Source organism: Colias philodice, chromosome 5 (assembly GCF_061535455.1).
Source record: "Colias philodice isolate Cphi_HAF_F1 chromosome 5, ilColPhil1 Martin Lab GWU primary, whole genome shotgun sequence".
NCBI lineage: Eukaryota > Metazoa > Arthropoda > Insecta > Lepidoptera > Pieridae > Colias > Colias philodice.
Window position 1 is genome coordinate 1,996,106 of NC_143090.1, and position 17,011 is coordinate 2,013,116.

At 33.9% G+C, this 17,011-nt stretch overlaps 2 protein-coding genes across 2 annotated transcripts; both read right to left on the reverse strand.

Moving 5' to 3' along the window:
• Nucleotides 1–100: 100 nt before the first annotated feature.
• Nucleotides 101–5,037, reverse strand: LOC149488282 (peroxisomal membrane protein 11C-like). The gene is made up of 4 exons (XM_089695306.1): nt 4,981–5,037; nt 4,108–4,272; nt 3,296–3,480; nt 101–577 (listed from the first exon to the last, which is right to left on the reverse strand). The coding sequence occupies exons 1-4, from the start codon at nt 5,035–5,037 to the stop codon at nt 322–324; spliced, it is 663 nt and encodes a 220-aa protein (XP_089551432.1). The 3' UTR covers nt 101–321.
• A 1,154-nt stretch (nt 5,038–6,191) lies between these two features.
• Nucleotides 6,192–14,801, reverse strand: LOC149488283 (peroxisomal membrane protein 11C-like). The gene is made up of 4 exons (XM_089695460.1): nt 14,521–14,801; nt 13,930–14,094; nt 10,091–10,278; nt 6,192–8,600 (listed from the first exon to the last, which is right to left on the reverse strand). Exons 1-4 carry the CDS (start codon nt 14,578–14,580, stop codon nt 8,324–8,326), a joined length of 690 nt encoding a protein of 229 aa, XP_089551586.1. The 5' UTR covers nt 14,581–14,801; the 3' UTR covers nt 6,192–8,323.
• Between the last annotated feature and the right edge of the window lie 2,210 nt (nt 14,802–17,011).

Below are 17,011 nucleotides of genomic sequence, written 5' to 3' on the forward strand. Positions count from 1 at the left end.
AATCTTAAGAAACTATATCTAAGTAAACAGAATATATTAGATTAGATAGTGTTAGATATAACCATTGCATTGTTTTCCTTATGTATAAGTTATATACAAGTAATCAAAACTTGATTTTTTTAATTAATTATTATAGACTAATCAATTAAAATTTTAATAAAATAAATAGGTAATAATAAACACAACACCTGAAACAAAAAAAACTTCTGCGTCCTTTGCTTTCAGTTAGCTCACATATTTCGACGTGCTTTGAATTTTGTTACGTACTCTCAATTTATTTACATAGGAATACATAATTAATCAGACAATTACACTAAATTTCTACCGAGGAAGCAACCTCTTCCCATTATAATGTATGACAAACGCCATAACCCCAGAAGCAGTAGCCACCGCTGCAGAATGAGACGTTTTCATGGCACTTCCCCACAACCAGCCCTTCGGTAACCAGTTGACTATATGTATGATGTCCAGCACAAACTTGGTGCTCGTGAGAGTTGCTTGTGTGAAACGCGCTGGGGCACATTTTGTTCGCTTCGTCTTTAGATTTTGCGCCGCTATATGGAGAGCGCGGATTGATCTGGCAACATTTTTTATTTATTAATCTACGTTAAAAGTGATAGTACCTATAGTTCGATTTGTTGCAAGGTAAATTTACGCTGATAAAATAGCATTTATAAAATAACTAGCTTATCGCCCGCGGCTTCGCCCGCGTTTTCAAAGAAAAACCCGTTCCCGTAGGATTTCCGGGATAAAACCTATCCTATGTCCTTTCTCGGGTATCAAAATATCTCTATACCATAGAAATCTAAATAACAAGACACATAGAAGTGCTTTATTGTCATAATTCGTATGAAAACCGCTGTCGCCAAAATCAACACATTCAAACCGAAAGCTAAACAGTACACACAAGTAAACTATGCCTTTTATTGGACAGCTCGATTTTAGTGAAAACTAACTTAACTATTAAATTAAGCTTTTGAATATGTATCCTAACGCACGAATTTACGGTTTATTTTAGAATAACATCCCTAAGTATATGAGACTTTTTGCTCCAATACGAACAAACGTGATAATAAGAATGGTAGACTGTGTCATTCATTGTTATTTCGATTACTATGGTGACACTCGTAATACTTGTAAATATTCTATAATTTTAAGGAAAAACGGCATTATTTCTAAAAAAAAATATTTTCCGATGAAATATTATTCCTTTATAAGTATAATTACAACTTGTGGAAGAATTTCCGCAATGGGAATTGCTGAAACACACCATGTATACACTCATACGTCTCCAGAGCAACTGAACAGTGACGAATGCAACTGGTGATGTGCAGTGGCGTAGCTATCATAGGGCCAGGTGGTGCAGTGCACCAGGGCCCCGGAGCTCAGGGGGCCCTCAAACCTCAGCTTTGAAAAAAAAAATTTTTTTTTAATTAAAAAAAAAACTTTTACGACACACTAAATTCATCAATGTTTCCAGTAAAAGTGTTCAACTGTCAAAATTAGATGACATCACTGATTTTCATACTGTACGCAGCAGCAACGGTTACAGTGTTACTAATAAATAATTAAAATAATAATGTCCTATAATATTTATTTTATTTATTTAGTATTGACTACCCTCTCAAACACCGAACGACCCGATCGGGCCGCGCTATGACGAATTACGCCATTCTGTTAAACATCGTGCGGCCCGATCGCGCCGCGCTTCCTCATTCGACTTTGGACGAAATCATTGGACGAAACAACGGATAAATTGAAAAAGTATAGAAATGACTTCGAGTCCTTCAAATCCAAGGCCACCGAAACCGCGAGAAAATACGATATCGATACTACCATTCCAGAAAAGCGACGAAGATAAACTAAAAAGCATTTCGATGAATTGGCTTCTGATCACCGATTCGAAAACCAGGAAGAAGTCTTTAGAGTAACTATTTTCAACAATGTACTCGACATAATAATCAATCAGTTAGATGCGCGTTTTATTGGTATGAGTGCAGTTTGTAAATCGTTCGTCTTCCTGATGCCAAAAAACTTGCTTAGCTGGAATGAAACGATTTTACTCGAGAAATGTGATCAGTTTCAGAAGAAATATTGCGATATAATTGGACCCAATTTCTCGCTCCAATTTCTTAATGTATATCATCTGATTCTCCCTCAATTGATGGAGACGTGGTCTATTCGCCAACTTTGCAAAGAAATTATAACAAAATTTGGCGTGCTCGAATGTGGCCTTACGGAAGTGTATACAGCGATGCTACTGTTTCATACAATTCCTGTTACTTCCGCAGCAGCAGAAAGATCTTTCAGTAAGCTGAAGATTATAAAAAAATATTTAAGAAACAGCATTCGACAAGATCGCCTCCGACATTTATCGTTAACTAGCTTTCCACCCGCAGCTTCGCCCGCGCAGGCAAAGAAAAACCCGCATAGTTCCCGTTCCCGTGGGATTTCCGGGATAAAACCTATCCTATTTCCCGGGATAAAAAGTAGCCTATGTCCTTTCTCGGGTATCAAAATATCTCTATACCAAATTTCATGCAAATTGGTTCAGTAGTTAAGGCGTGATTGAGTAACAGACAGACAGATTTACTTTCGTATTTATAATATTAGTATGGATTGCAATAGAAAATGAAGCGGCATCAAACTTGGATTTGAGTGAAATTATAGACGAATTCGCAAAAATTAAAGCGCGCAAGAGATTGTGAATTGGGCGGGGAATTCTGTTAAAAATCGTTTTTTCCATTAATTAATCTCATCTGTATAATAAATATTCTATATTGTCATGTGCGTCGTTGTTTATTTATTCCCTTTTTCTTCTATTAAACACATGGAGATTCTAATCGAGACGACGTATGGATTTAGCCTACTAGGGATAAGTTCACTTACTGTTTTCTATTCTTATTCTTATCAATAATTTTGAACGCAAATATAAGTTCAAACTACGTGGAAAGAGGGGAGGAGGGCCCGATTCTTTCCCTATGCACCAGGGCCCTTGTCCCCCTAGCTACGCCACTGGTGATGTGCAAATCACCTGAGTGGCGACAAGGTCACGCACGCTTACGACTTCTAGTGTCTTGTTATTTAGATTTCTATGCTCTATACCAAATTTCATGCAAATTGGTTCAGTAGTTAAGGCGTGATTGAGTAACAGACAGACAGACAGAGTTACTTTCGTATTTATAATATTAATATTATGGATTACTTGTATCTTAAAGCTAGACTTTGGGCTAAACTATTTAAGCTTATTCTGAGAATAGAGAATCTTTATAGATTTTTAAGTAAAAATATTTACCTTAAAAACCCAACAAAAGCGGACAGTGACCAGAACAGCTTATGCGCTGTCCGAATATTCGTAGCATATTCTTCTTTGATCTTCAGAACACCTGTGTCCACCAGCCACATAAGTTTCTCAGCTTGTAGATACGCTAACGTGAAGATGCTGTTGGTCACTCCTAGAGCTCCCCACCATGGACCTTCCTAGTTTATGTTTAATATCATACTAATAAGAATTCTGTAGGTATTTTTTATTTACGATAGTTACCTAATATATCTTAAAAAATATAAACTTAATCTAAAAAAATTAAAAGCATTCGAATAAATAGCCATTAATTGATTGATTTAATACGTTTTTTAAAATGGCCAACTGTGCTTATAGCCTGAACATTTATTTGGATGATTCGAAATATTTGAAGTACCGAATAACACTCAACATTATGGTCCTACCGTTGTATTGATAAGATTCAAGACAAGAGCATTAAAAAAAAAAATAATGACTGAGATAAGTGAACGATAAGCTGTCGATTGATCTCAAACTATAGAATCGTACTCCTTCCGGATTTCTATCTTCATCCACTACATCTAAGATAATTCGTTTATATATATAAAACTTAATCTTGGTTATGAGAATTGAATAATGTTTGGATAAAAGATGTAAGTACCTACAGGCTACGTACGAACATTCAGAATTCTTCATACAATATTATTATCAATCGGCTATGTGGTATTTTGATTTATGAGTCGTATCGACATTCTTTCAAGTCTCTGAAAATATCAATATGAAAACTGCTCATTATTTTACCAAATCATACAGCCATTTATACTCACATGTCTTCCAAGTCCATAAGTTTGAAGAACTTTAATCGCAGCAGGATCGTCAAAGAGCCGTAGAGTTGCCCGCGCGGACGCTAGTCGAGCGCTCGCGGTTAGCAGGCTCTGTTTGTTCGAAGTGGAGCCCCATAGCTTCAGAGTGTAGCATGTTAGACCTACTACCTGATGGTAGTGAATAAGTTAATAATTGTGTGAATAATTGAGTAAAATATATTTGAAATGGCAAACGCTCGATATTATTAACATAAACCTGCAGGTGCAAATAGGCTACTCAAACTATACTTGTAAATCTTACAATGTTGCAATTAATTTCGACATAGGTATAACTGGCCCACGGCTGCGCTCGTGGTCGAATTAACAATTCTCAAAGACATAAGTTTCATTAAAATCGGTCAAGCCGTTTATGAGTCGTAATCTTCAAATATTAAGTCTAAGTCAAAATCTTACATTTCGACAACTTAACGTTACGTACGTTAAGTTGTCGGAAGTGTTTTTGGAAATCATAATTATTATCCTTATATGTTCAAATGTTTGTTTGTTTGTATTTCTTTCACATAACAATGGAGTGACTAGGTATGATTTTTATGCCTAAATATAGTTAGGAGGCTAGATAGGAATTTCCTTTGACCATGCAAGCGAATCCGCGGGTGACAGCTTTTACTTTTGACCTTTCGGCTAAGCTTCGGATTGAAATGTTATGCTCATACAGTATTAGACTAATCTGTACTGTAGTTTGTTATATATCAACGTAGTATTCATTGATAAATTGAAGTAGAATTGAAGTACTCAGATTCAGAACTTCGACTCATTTCGTTCCAACGTTAAATCAAATCCTAATCTTTAAAGGTATCATCTTAGGTGGTCACTTACTTTATCCCGACTCGCATGTGACTGCAGCAGATCACACAGCTCGTTGACCAAATCCATGGCGGCAACACGATACACTGAGCGAATTTAACTCTATCCAAAATATGATTAGATAATAAACGATAGCCGAATTTTTTGATAAAAATTCATAAGTAATTCGTGATATGCTTTACTAGGATTTCATTATATCGACGTATAGTTATTTGTTAGATGACATTGGATTAATTAAATTTTGCCACCGATGGAGCACTCTGCAGTATATTATGTGATAAAAATTAAGCAGTTTCGTAATTCTGTATGCTCTCTATATAATTGTATTTTTATTTTCTTATACTGAATATTGGATGTCAGTTATTGTTTACTCTCCAACATTTTCTTGATACTCCAACTTTGCAACATCGTGATTCCACCAAAATCGGTTCAGTATTTTTAACGATACCTACTTCTGTAATCTGTTTGAATAGCTTTTTATATATAACGTTTAAGATGTTTGAAAATAAGCACATACTACCTATTATTCTATGATTCTAGACTACCGTAGACTTTATTTTTATAACTAAGCTTTATAAGTACCTACTGAATTAATGTTTTCAAATTAATTCATCTGTTCTGATACATTGGCATTTGAAGTTATAATAAAGAACATATTCATGAATAAATGTTAGTTTAATTTTCCGCCTAGTATGTGCAAATAAATGCAGGTTATATACTTATATACGACTTTTATTGACCTTTTAAAGAGAGGTGACCCTGAAGTTATCTACCATAAATAAATATTACTTACACTTCCTTAGAAGTGAGGCCGCACATTCTAAATTCTATATCCGGTTTAAAAAAATCACTTCCATAGGCTTGGAATGTAGGTAATTGCATTAATTTTAATGGCTAAACCAAAGTTCTAAATATTTCTGTGATAATAGATAATATCGTCAAAATACTATGAAATACTTAGAAAGATTTGAATACATGTGAGAAAAGTCAAATTTATTATTGAAACCAATGTGCAATACAATTGGATTTCATTTGGTTCAAGATATTATAGAAATTTTATTATAATCAATATCTCCTTTAATTGAATACTTTGTTAAAATGTAAAAAAATTATAACAAAAATTACATTTTCATCTTATTCGGGGTAACTTATGTATACAATTTATACTATAAAAATGCACATTCAAACACTGCATACAGTTATAGCAATTTAAACACAAAAAGTAATAATTATACAAATTTATTTAAAATCAGTTTCATACAAGTACCTTTAAATACATTAAGCTTGTAGGAATAAATATATATACAATTTTGTACCATGGAAAATACACAACACGTAATAAGGAACATAATATATTTTGTATGTCATCATATTGTGATATATTAAGGTAAAATGTCTATATAATACATAGAACCCGCATTACAATAATATATGTATTACAATTACCTTAAGTTTAAACCACATTCTTCCTTATATCGAATATTTGTTTACGCGTTTGTAAAAAGCCTTTTTCTATACTTTGTATATTACTGGAAGATAAGATAATGGAAGGAATATTATATACTGAGAATTTCTGTTTATGGTTAATTTCATCTTAATAATAACTCGATTTCCGCTCGAACTTTCCTCTACCCAAATTTTTCCTATCCTGACACCAGCAGATTACTATGCCTAACGATCCCAAACCTGAATCACTATCAGCACTTATATTCTTTAAAGATTTGACATACTATAAACAACTAGACTCACAATCACATTAAAAAGTAATCCGAAGCAAAACTCTGCCTTTTTTTTTAAGTGGGGAAATCTTCCAGATACCCACGGCCCCCGGGGAAGGAGCCATGGGTTATGTCGGATTCTTACTGACTAAAACCCCACCGTGTTCCGTCGAGCCGCTTTAATGATGAGGCCGCGGGTATTGGTTGCAATTCTTCCGCGACAAGCAAAACTCTGCCTTTTTTTTAAGTGGGGAAATCTTCCAGATACCCACGGCCCCCGGGGAAGGAGCCGTGGGTTATGTTGGATTCTTACTGACTAAAACCCCACCGTGTTCCGTCGAGCCGCTTTAATGATGGGGCCGCGGGTATTGGTTGCAATTCTTCCGCGACAAGCAAAACTCTGCCTTTTTTTTAAGTGGGGAAATCTTCCAGGTACCCACGGCTCCCGGGGAAGAAGCCGTGGGTTATGTCGGATTCTTACTGACTAAAACCCCACCGTGTTCCGTCGAGCCGCTTTAATGATGGGGCCGCGGGTATTGGTTGCAATTCTTCCGCGACAAGCAAAACTCTGCCTTTTTTTAAGTGGGGAAATCTTCCAGATACCCACGGCCCCCGGGGAAGGAGCCGTGGGTTATGTCGGATTCTTACTGACTAAAACCCCACACCGTGTTCCGTCGAGCCGCTTTAATGATGGGGCCGCGGGTATTGGTTGCAATTCTTCCGCGACAAGCAAAACTCTGCCTTTTATTATAAGTGGGGAAATCTTCCAGGTACCCACGGCTCCCGGGGAAGAAGCCGTGGGTTATATAGGATTCTTACCGACTAAAACCCCACTGTGTTCCGTCGAGCCGCTTTAACCCATTGAGCCCCGAACGGCCCGATCGGGCCACGACACAATAGATTTTCTATTGTGTCTGTGATTCCGGGGCCTGATGATTATTGATGGCCGCGGGTATTGGTTGGAATTCTTCCGCGACAAGCAAAACTCTGCCTTCGGCCTAGGCGTAGACTTTCAACACAATAAAGTGTTTATTTAAATTAATGCTCTATTGATATCTATATAACGCCGATCGTACATTTTTTGACGACGTTTTAATAGTCGATTATGAGTCTAGTTTATTAATAGTTTCAATGCTGAAAATGATGCAGGCCAGTTTGTTTGATGAAAAGCGTTCTTTTAATCTATAATCCAAAAAATCAATAACATTTGCCCATTAAAAAAATAATTTCGTCATTTATAAATGTATTGAAAAACAGATACAAATCAATATAATATTTATAAATATAACAACAACCTCATAATACCTTTTTCAGATAAAATTGTATAAACAAGTGCAAAATGCTCAAATTCTTTGTTTCAAATAAACAATTCAAACATTTATACAATTTCAAATTATTTAAAACTTTAAGGTTTAACTCAGATTAATTACCAGTTTATTGTCACTATGACACCAAAACATAAACACAAACTATTTACAAAATAAAATTAGTGTGCGCAATCAACCCTGTTACTACCATGAATTAGTTAATAAAGAAACTAAACAATAAAATCTCATGTCATACCCTACAACCCCCACTTTCTGGCAAGAACCATTATTATCACTTCACTATTCACAGTCACTCACTATTTTAATTATTTATTTGAGCAGTCGTTTCCTCGCGAAATACATCGCAATACCGATCACAGAAGAAGTGGTAGCGATTGCTGCTACTTTAGTCGAACCAATTTTCTCTCCCCACAAACACCCAGCGGGTAAACAGCTAACCGCATGGGTTATATCCAGGAATAACTTCCCAACTGTAATTATTTGTAGGGCTAGGCGTATGTCAACTTTCCGCATCGCTTCGCTGACGTCTTCCGTACTTTGGAGGCAATCCCGAGACCACCAGAGATGCCGGAGTGAACGGAAGTTTCTGAAATAATGTATATTGTGTTTCATTTGTATACAATTTATGAATTTTTGATAAATTTTAAGGATAGGAAAATCAGTATCATCAGAATTAGCTCACAATCGCCTAATAATCTCGCCAAAAAAATGTCCGACCGGTATTGTAAAATTGGTAACATATTTTAATTTTTATTGAAATTAGCACCTTATTTCAAGGCAATAATGTTCAAAGTATATTGTATGATGTATAAAAGTGTGTGAAGTCCCATGTCCCCTAGTGGGGTAAGGGGCAGATGCATTATGCATACATCTGTTTCACTGATCGATTTTCTTTAGGGACAAGTAGGTGATCAGCCTTCTGTGTCCTGCCAGACGGAGACATTTTTTTTTCTTCGTCTCCACCGGGAATCGAACCCAGGACTCTACGCTCACGCGTCAACCACTGTACCAAGGAGGCGGTATGATGTATAACACAATAGAAAACTCTGCCTCATACACGCGTAGGCAGAGTTTTGCTTTGAACAATTAATGTGAGCATGATTGAAAGTAGTTGTTTATTGCATGTCAATAATAAACTGCATATTTTATAAATATATAATTATACAAAACTGCAGAATTGTATGAATTGCTTTTTAGTAATCAAAAAATTATCTAATTATTTATAATGAAATAATCAAATAAAAAAATACTAATTATAAGATAATGTAACCTTAAAAAAAAACTGAATGTAAACTGATATTATCGTTTTAAATACAAGATAATTTTCGAATTAAATCATGCATTCACATAATAGTTTTTATTACACACTTCATAGTGTAATGCACTAGGTATTCTTTTTAATACCATGCTAAAAACATATACATTACTTCAAGTTTAGCATTAAATGCAATTTTAAAATACACAAGGGACGTTTCAAACCAGTCGAACCTTCACCTAATACTGCTATGCCATCAACAATCTCACCTACTTAGGTGATCCATAATTTTTTTTTCAAAATATACTTATTAAAAATCTATACTAATATTATAAAGCTGAAGAGTTTGTTTGTTTGAACGCGCTAATCTCGGGCACTACTGGTCCGATTTGAAAAATTCTTTCGGTGTTAGATAGTGCATTTATCGAGGAAGGTTATAAGCTATATATCATCACGCTACGACCAACAGGAGTGGAGCCACGGGGGTGAAACCGCGCGGAGCAGCTAGTACAAGATAATTTTCGAATTTAATCATGCATTCACATAATAGTTTTTATTACACACTTCATAATGTAATGCACTAGGTATTCTTTTTAATACCATGCTAAAAACATATACATTTATTATTTCAAGTTTAGCATTAATTGCAGTTTATTTATTTTATTTATTTATATTTATTTATTTATCCATATACCAGTGTCCTTCACCTTATAGTGGCGACACCTTATATTGCCATATAATCCACAATCTCACCTACTAAGTAATTCATAAAAAAAAATTCGAAAATATATTTATTAAAAATGTCTTATAAAAGTACTTACTGTATAAGTGATATATACAAGCTAGCAGCCCACAGAGCCGTGCTGAACACTTCCAATTTATTCGCTACATCAGGAGTCAGCTTCAAAATCCCCACATCATGTAACCAACACGCTTTCTCCACTGGGAGAAACATTTGGTCCACACAATTTGCTAACACTCCAAGAGTCGCTGCTATTTTTGATGACTCCTGTAATAAATTTTTATCATTTTTATCGATGTCAAAGGTGTAATTGCAACATGATAATATCAGTATTAGGGGCAAAGGTTGTATAATTTATAAATAAAAAATTTAATATAAGTAATAAAATTTTACTATCAGACAGTTATTTATAGCATTTGCAAATGAATGAAAGTCAACGTAATATGGACCTGTATGATTCTGTTTCTCTTCTTTTTATGGAGTTTTAAATAATTAATATTCTATTGTGACTAGACTTATTGAATAATGGAAGAATATTTTTGATTTTTAATGCTGAAAAAGAAGCTAAGAAGAAATACACAGTAATATGACTGACTGGTTGGCTTGGTTGGTAGTGGCCCTGCCTTCCAAGCCAGAGGTTGTGGGTTCAATTCCCACCCGGGGAAAATATTTGTATGATGAACATAGATGTTTGCTCTGTGTTAATTATCTATATAAGTATTTATTTAAAAATTATATATGTATGTTTATCAGCCATCTAGTGTCCATAACACAAGCGAAAGCTTAGTATGGGATCAGATTGTGCCATGTATGAAAATTGTAATGAAATATTTATTTATTTATTATAATACCCCGACTTACACTACCCTGTTTTATACGAATATGTAGTTACACGGTATAACGGTTAAATGATAAAGTATTATTCTATTAATAGTTCTATTGTTTGCTTTTGTAATATAAATAAAATCCATACTAGGGTCAATCAACTTTTTTACCGACACTGAAAATAGGTTAACATTTTTTTTTCTGTGTTTTTTTATAATGGAATATTTGAATTATTTCAGTTATTTTCGGTAACACATTAAATGAATATGTGTTTTCTTAAAAAAGCAGCGAAGTTTATCGGATATTTTTCTTAAAATAGACTAAAATATCTACCCAAGTCATTTTTTTTGTCACTTGCGTTACTAAAAAATTGATCAATTTATAAATAAAAAGAAAATCATTTTAATATATTTTTTTAATGTATTTATTTTCTCATGCAAAATCACATCATTTGGCACCTATGCCATGGTAATCATTTTACCTGTTTTACCTCAAATTATAAACAACATGTATGCTGCGTTACCAACGTTACATAAACATGCTTATTTTCTCTATTATATCTTTTCAAGATACCGTAACTTGCTTAAATTTTCTGAGATCAAAGGAAATATTCTACTATTATGATTAAAATAAAATAACAATTCTTAGAAAATCAACAATACATTAATTATCATTACAACTGTTTATAAATTATGGGGACAAAACGTAACTCTAGAGACAAATTTGGTAACTCAGGATAATACTTACTGTGTTTATGTGTTGAACCATTAAAAATAAACCTTTATACCTCGTGAATAAGACTTAAGTATTATAACAAAATAGTATAATCTACCTATCTTTGTCAATTTTTTGAAATATTCTTTGAAATCAAGTAGGAACCTATCATTTTTCAAAAACATCTATTGCTGTCTTAAACTCATAGTATGTCCTGTGACCTCTCTTGATAAAAGCAGGAGCTGGCAATATTTTATTGACATCATCGTAACTGATGTAGCAGATATCCATCTCATCCAACCTGAATCTTTTTGCGTCTTTGGTAAACTGGAAACTGGTGAACTGGAAGGTGTGGTGGCCATAAGATTTTCTAAAGTTTTTTGTTTTTGCGGTATTGCCGCTGTCGCAATTTCCAAATAATATAAGCATTACGCTTTTCTTTTGTAGTCAAGTCCTTAACCAGTCTTTTAGTTTTATGATAGAGTTCTCTGTGCTTTCTTTTAGCCTCTTCGTATTTTTCTGGATTCTTTTTAAGTTGTATGATGTAATCTGAAAGTAATTACGTGATTTAATACCTCACCATAAACATAAAACACATCACAATTTCATTTACTGTCTCAGGAGTTACCAAATTTGTCTCTAGAGTTACCATTTCAGTAACGCAGCATACAAGTAACTCAGTAGACATTTTTTAAGTAACACCCGATTAAATAAAATTGTCGCATCATATTTATCCTGACCATTTAAAATTAAAACCCAACAACCTTCGAAGTTAATTTGATTATTATTAAAATACTAGCGACCCGCCCCGGCTTCGCACGGGTGCAATGCTGATACTAAATACACTACAGAAAAACTGTGAACGTTGTATATAAAAATAATATAGCGGCCCGCTCCGGCTTCGCCGGCCGGTACCACCGCAAACGCTACGTCCCGCAATTTTTAAATCTGTAATATCTTCGAAAATATTCACTTAAATCATATGGTGTAAAGGGCCATATAGATCTATATTAAATTAACAATATATTCAAGGTATTTAATTGGTTAAAGATTAATGCTGTATTGGTTAAAATCGCATCGAAAATTAGCCATTATTTGTCGTAAAAAGTAAATGACAAAAAAAAGTTATTGTGGGTTATCCATAAGAGATAGACATATACCATCGCGGACTTTTCTGTAAACCTTTTCAATGTGTATAATACTTAGTACATTATTTTGATAAAACTCGTAGGGTTCAGCCTGCGTTTGCAATGTAAGCGGAGAAAATGTAATTTTTTACGACATCACATTAGAAACCTCAAAAATAACAGTACTTCTCCACTATTAATGGATGTTATTAGACATATAAACCTTCCTCTTGAATCACTCTATCTATTAAAAAAAACCGCATCAAAATCCGTTGCGTAGTTTCAAAGATTTAAGCGTACAAAGGGACATAGGGAAATAGGGACATAGGGACAGGGAAAGCGACTTTGTTTTATACTATGTAGTGATTTACCTCTTTATCGAAATAATCCGGTCACTCCGTTGACACCGAATAAACACACGCGCACTCCGCAGATAGATGGTCGGCAACTGGCGGCGTTCGGCTCACGTCAAAGAGATGCCACCGCGCCGACAAAGACTTTAGGCGACACGGGATTCTATTCGCGACAGCTAGCGACATCTAGCGTATCTTTTCTAGTAGTTTTGGCAGGTAACTCAGCATACACATTGAAATGTAATTAATTAGGGACAGAACTTTTACACTTTTTAAAAATGTAATAGAATAAGATTGTTCCACTTTTTACCAACATATAATAAACTTTATTTAATCATGCAGAATATTCACGAATAAGTATGAGCTATTCCATAGAATTTCTTTTCAGCATGCAGCAATAACTAACGTTACTTCTCTCTGGGGACAGCTCCGTTTTATATGGGAGGCGAGAAATAGTATACAGAGTTACCATATTTTTTCTGTAAATGTAATGCTTATTATCAAAATTGACTGTGCATTATAATCATTTAGGAACGTATCAACCTAAACGTAAATTATATTTTTAAGAAATATTTTAATTTTCTGTAATTTGAGACCTAAAGCAGCTGGGACATGGTAGTGTCGGTTAAAAAGTTGATTGACCCACTAATATTATAAATGCGAAAGTACTGTCTGTCTGTCTGTTACTCAATCACGCCTAAACTACTGAACCAATTTGCATGAAATTTGGTATGGAGATATTTTGATACCCGAGAAAGGACATAGGCTACCTTTTATTGCGAAATATGTACCACGGGCGAAGCCGGGGCGGACCTCTAGTTTATAATAATTATACAGAAATTCCATCATTTAACAAAATAATACTACACTTTAACTCAACTTTTTAACTTATTACTTACATGTTTGCCAAAGCCATAATTATAAGTGTGTCTCATCATAGGGATATCATCAAACAGCCTTAACATCATCCTTGCATTAGAGAGGCGAGACCCAGCGGTTTGCCATGGCTTGTCTCCCTTGATGCACCCATATAACTTGAATGTGTAACATGCTAGACGGACTACCTGAAATTTAAAATGCCAACTTTAAATATAATTTTAAGTTCTTTAGGCTTAGATTTTCTTGTTTAAAATTTGTAATTAGTTGCTGTATTTAATAATGAGCATAGGTAATTACTAATTAGTGATTATTTTTTTTATCTCATTAATTTACATACTAGGCCACAACTGTTTTCCTTGATTAATGTGTGTAATAAAAATATATACCTAGGTTCAAAAAAAAATCAGCAGTATTCTACAAAATTAAATTTTTACTTAAATACATTTTTTACATAAGTACATAAATAACTTAAATTGTAAAGGTGTTGCATACATTTAAGCATGTAAAAATCTATTAATACCGCAGATTCTAGTTTGAATTATGGGACAACTATTTCCTGTTTAATTTGCAAATATCAAGGGTGAACAAGTTAAGATTTCCGCATACTTTACCTTGTCTCTTCCATTGTAACTATCCAAAAGTTCGCACACATCTTCTAACACAGTCGACATTTTTAAAACAAATGATTTGATATATCAATTCACTGATAACGTATCGCCTGCGAAAAATCGCACACGTCTATTGATAAGAGCTTCTGTTTGATAAATAAAACATTTTCCCATACTCCACGTGGAAGCGAGACCTTGATTTCGAAAGGTGCGCGAGTTCAATTATTAGTTCAACTTGAACGACATTCTAATTGAACCAATCAAACATATGTTACGCGATGTCGTCAGTATCAGAAATTATAGAAACACAATGCAATTTATACAAAAGTGAACTGCAACATTCAGTGTTGCCACATGCCAAATCGATAAATCTGGATATAGTAGTCTAAAAATCTGTATAAAATCTGTATGAAATCAAACCGTAAGCTGTTTAAAATCTGAATGGTATGTTTGTTAAAGAAAACATTGGATTGTACTTAAAACTTTATTGATTAAAAAAATACATACTTTTATTCATTTTATTAATCAATTTCTTGTGAACATTGAGCTTAAAACATGGCTCGTTATTCAATAATTGTTTTGTCAAAATTAGCCCCTCCATCGTTTCGGTGCCTAAATGGTTCCTGGTTTTTGTTTTAATTAAATTAATAGATGAAAAAATCCTTTCATGTAATCAGAAAACGTAGTCGACTCGTAATCATCGTAATGAACGAATGATTGATTTGCAAACATTAAAAAGAAACAAATACATTCATTCGTTAACAAAATACATGTTTCGGGAAATCCCCAGAAGAATATACAATTATTGTTTGTTTGTTCCGAGGGAAATCCCCGATGTACGCCATGAATGTTGCCGGATTTAAACAACTGTATAAAAATAATATACTTAGATAATGGATTATTTTATCATAGTAGTGTCCTTATCCAAAAAAGGTTTTAACAAATGTATAAAATTTACTTTGCTTATCAATTATTTTATCATAGTTAGTGTCCTTTACCTAAAATCTGTATAAAAGTAAAGCCAAATCTGTAATCTGTATAGTGGTCTTAAAATCTGTATAGATACAGATAAATCTGTATATATGGCAACACTGGCAACATTCACCAAATATCAAATTAAAAAAATGTCAATTTGCCTTTGCGAAATGACATTTTTGACATTGGCATGACGTAGCACTGACACGACGTTTTTAAATGAAAAATATCCCCGTTTTGCAATTACAGCACTAGAGCGCATTATGCGGCATAATGCTTAACGTTGAATGTTCCAACTACAGCAACGCTTCGCACAATCGAGCACTAGAAAAAGTAATACGCGTGAATTGATGCGTGCAATCGATTTATCGATATAATTAATAATTGTTGGAAAAAAAATTAAAACTTTCGTTTCATTGTAGTTTTTTCGAAATAATCAAAGTTAATTCAAATTGTGTTAAAAAAATAAATATAAGTATGGATGAAGGTACATAAAAACATTGAAAAAAATGTTAATGAAATAATCAAAATACAAATTACTTAAAATAAACGTAAATATTTTTCAACCAATTATTGTATACCACTTTATTTACACACTAGCTGCTCCGCACGGTTTCACCCCCGTGGCTACACTCCTATTGCCCGTAGCGTGATGAAATATAGCCTATAACCTTCCTCGATAAATGGGCTATCTAACACCGAAAGAATTTTTCAAATCGGACCAGTAGTTCCCGAGATTAGTGCGTTCAAACAAACAAACAAACAAACAAACAAACAAACAAACAAACAAACTCTTCAGCTTTATAATATTAGTATAGATTAATGAGGTTATTGCTAACTCTATGAATATTTTTTTTTCAACACTGAACGTGCGAACGAGCGCAACCTGCTGGTGCGTTTCACGTTCCAATTATTAAGCATCAGCATAATTCGGAATTGTGCGGCACTGAGTCGCATTATGCTCTGTAATTGGAAAACAGCCTATGCATATACCCCTTAATAAAAATAAGAAAAATACTTGTAAAATCTATTTTCTTGTAGAAGTCGAGTTAAAATCATGATCTAACAAACCTAGGTTGGTAAATTTGGCTGTTTTCCAATTACAGAGCATAATGCGACTCAGTGCCGCACAATGCCAAATTATGCTGATGCTTAATTGGAACGTGAAACGCCAGCAGGTTGCGCGTTCAGTGTCGAAAAAAAAATATTCATAGCGTTAGCAATAACCTCATGTGTAAATAAAATGGTATACATAATAATTTTGAAAAATATTTACGGTTATTTTAAGTAATTTGGATTTTGATTATTTCATTAACATTTTTTTCAATGTTTGTACCTTCATCCATACTTATATTTATTTTTTAACACAATTTGAATTAACTTTGATTATTTCGAAAAAACTACAATGAAACGAAAGCTTTAATTTTTTTTCCAACAATTAATAATTACTAACGATAAATCGATTGCACGCATCAATTCACGCGCATTACTTTTTCTAGTGCTCGATTGTGCGAAGCAT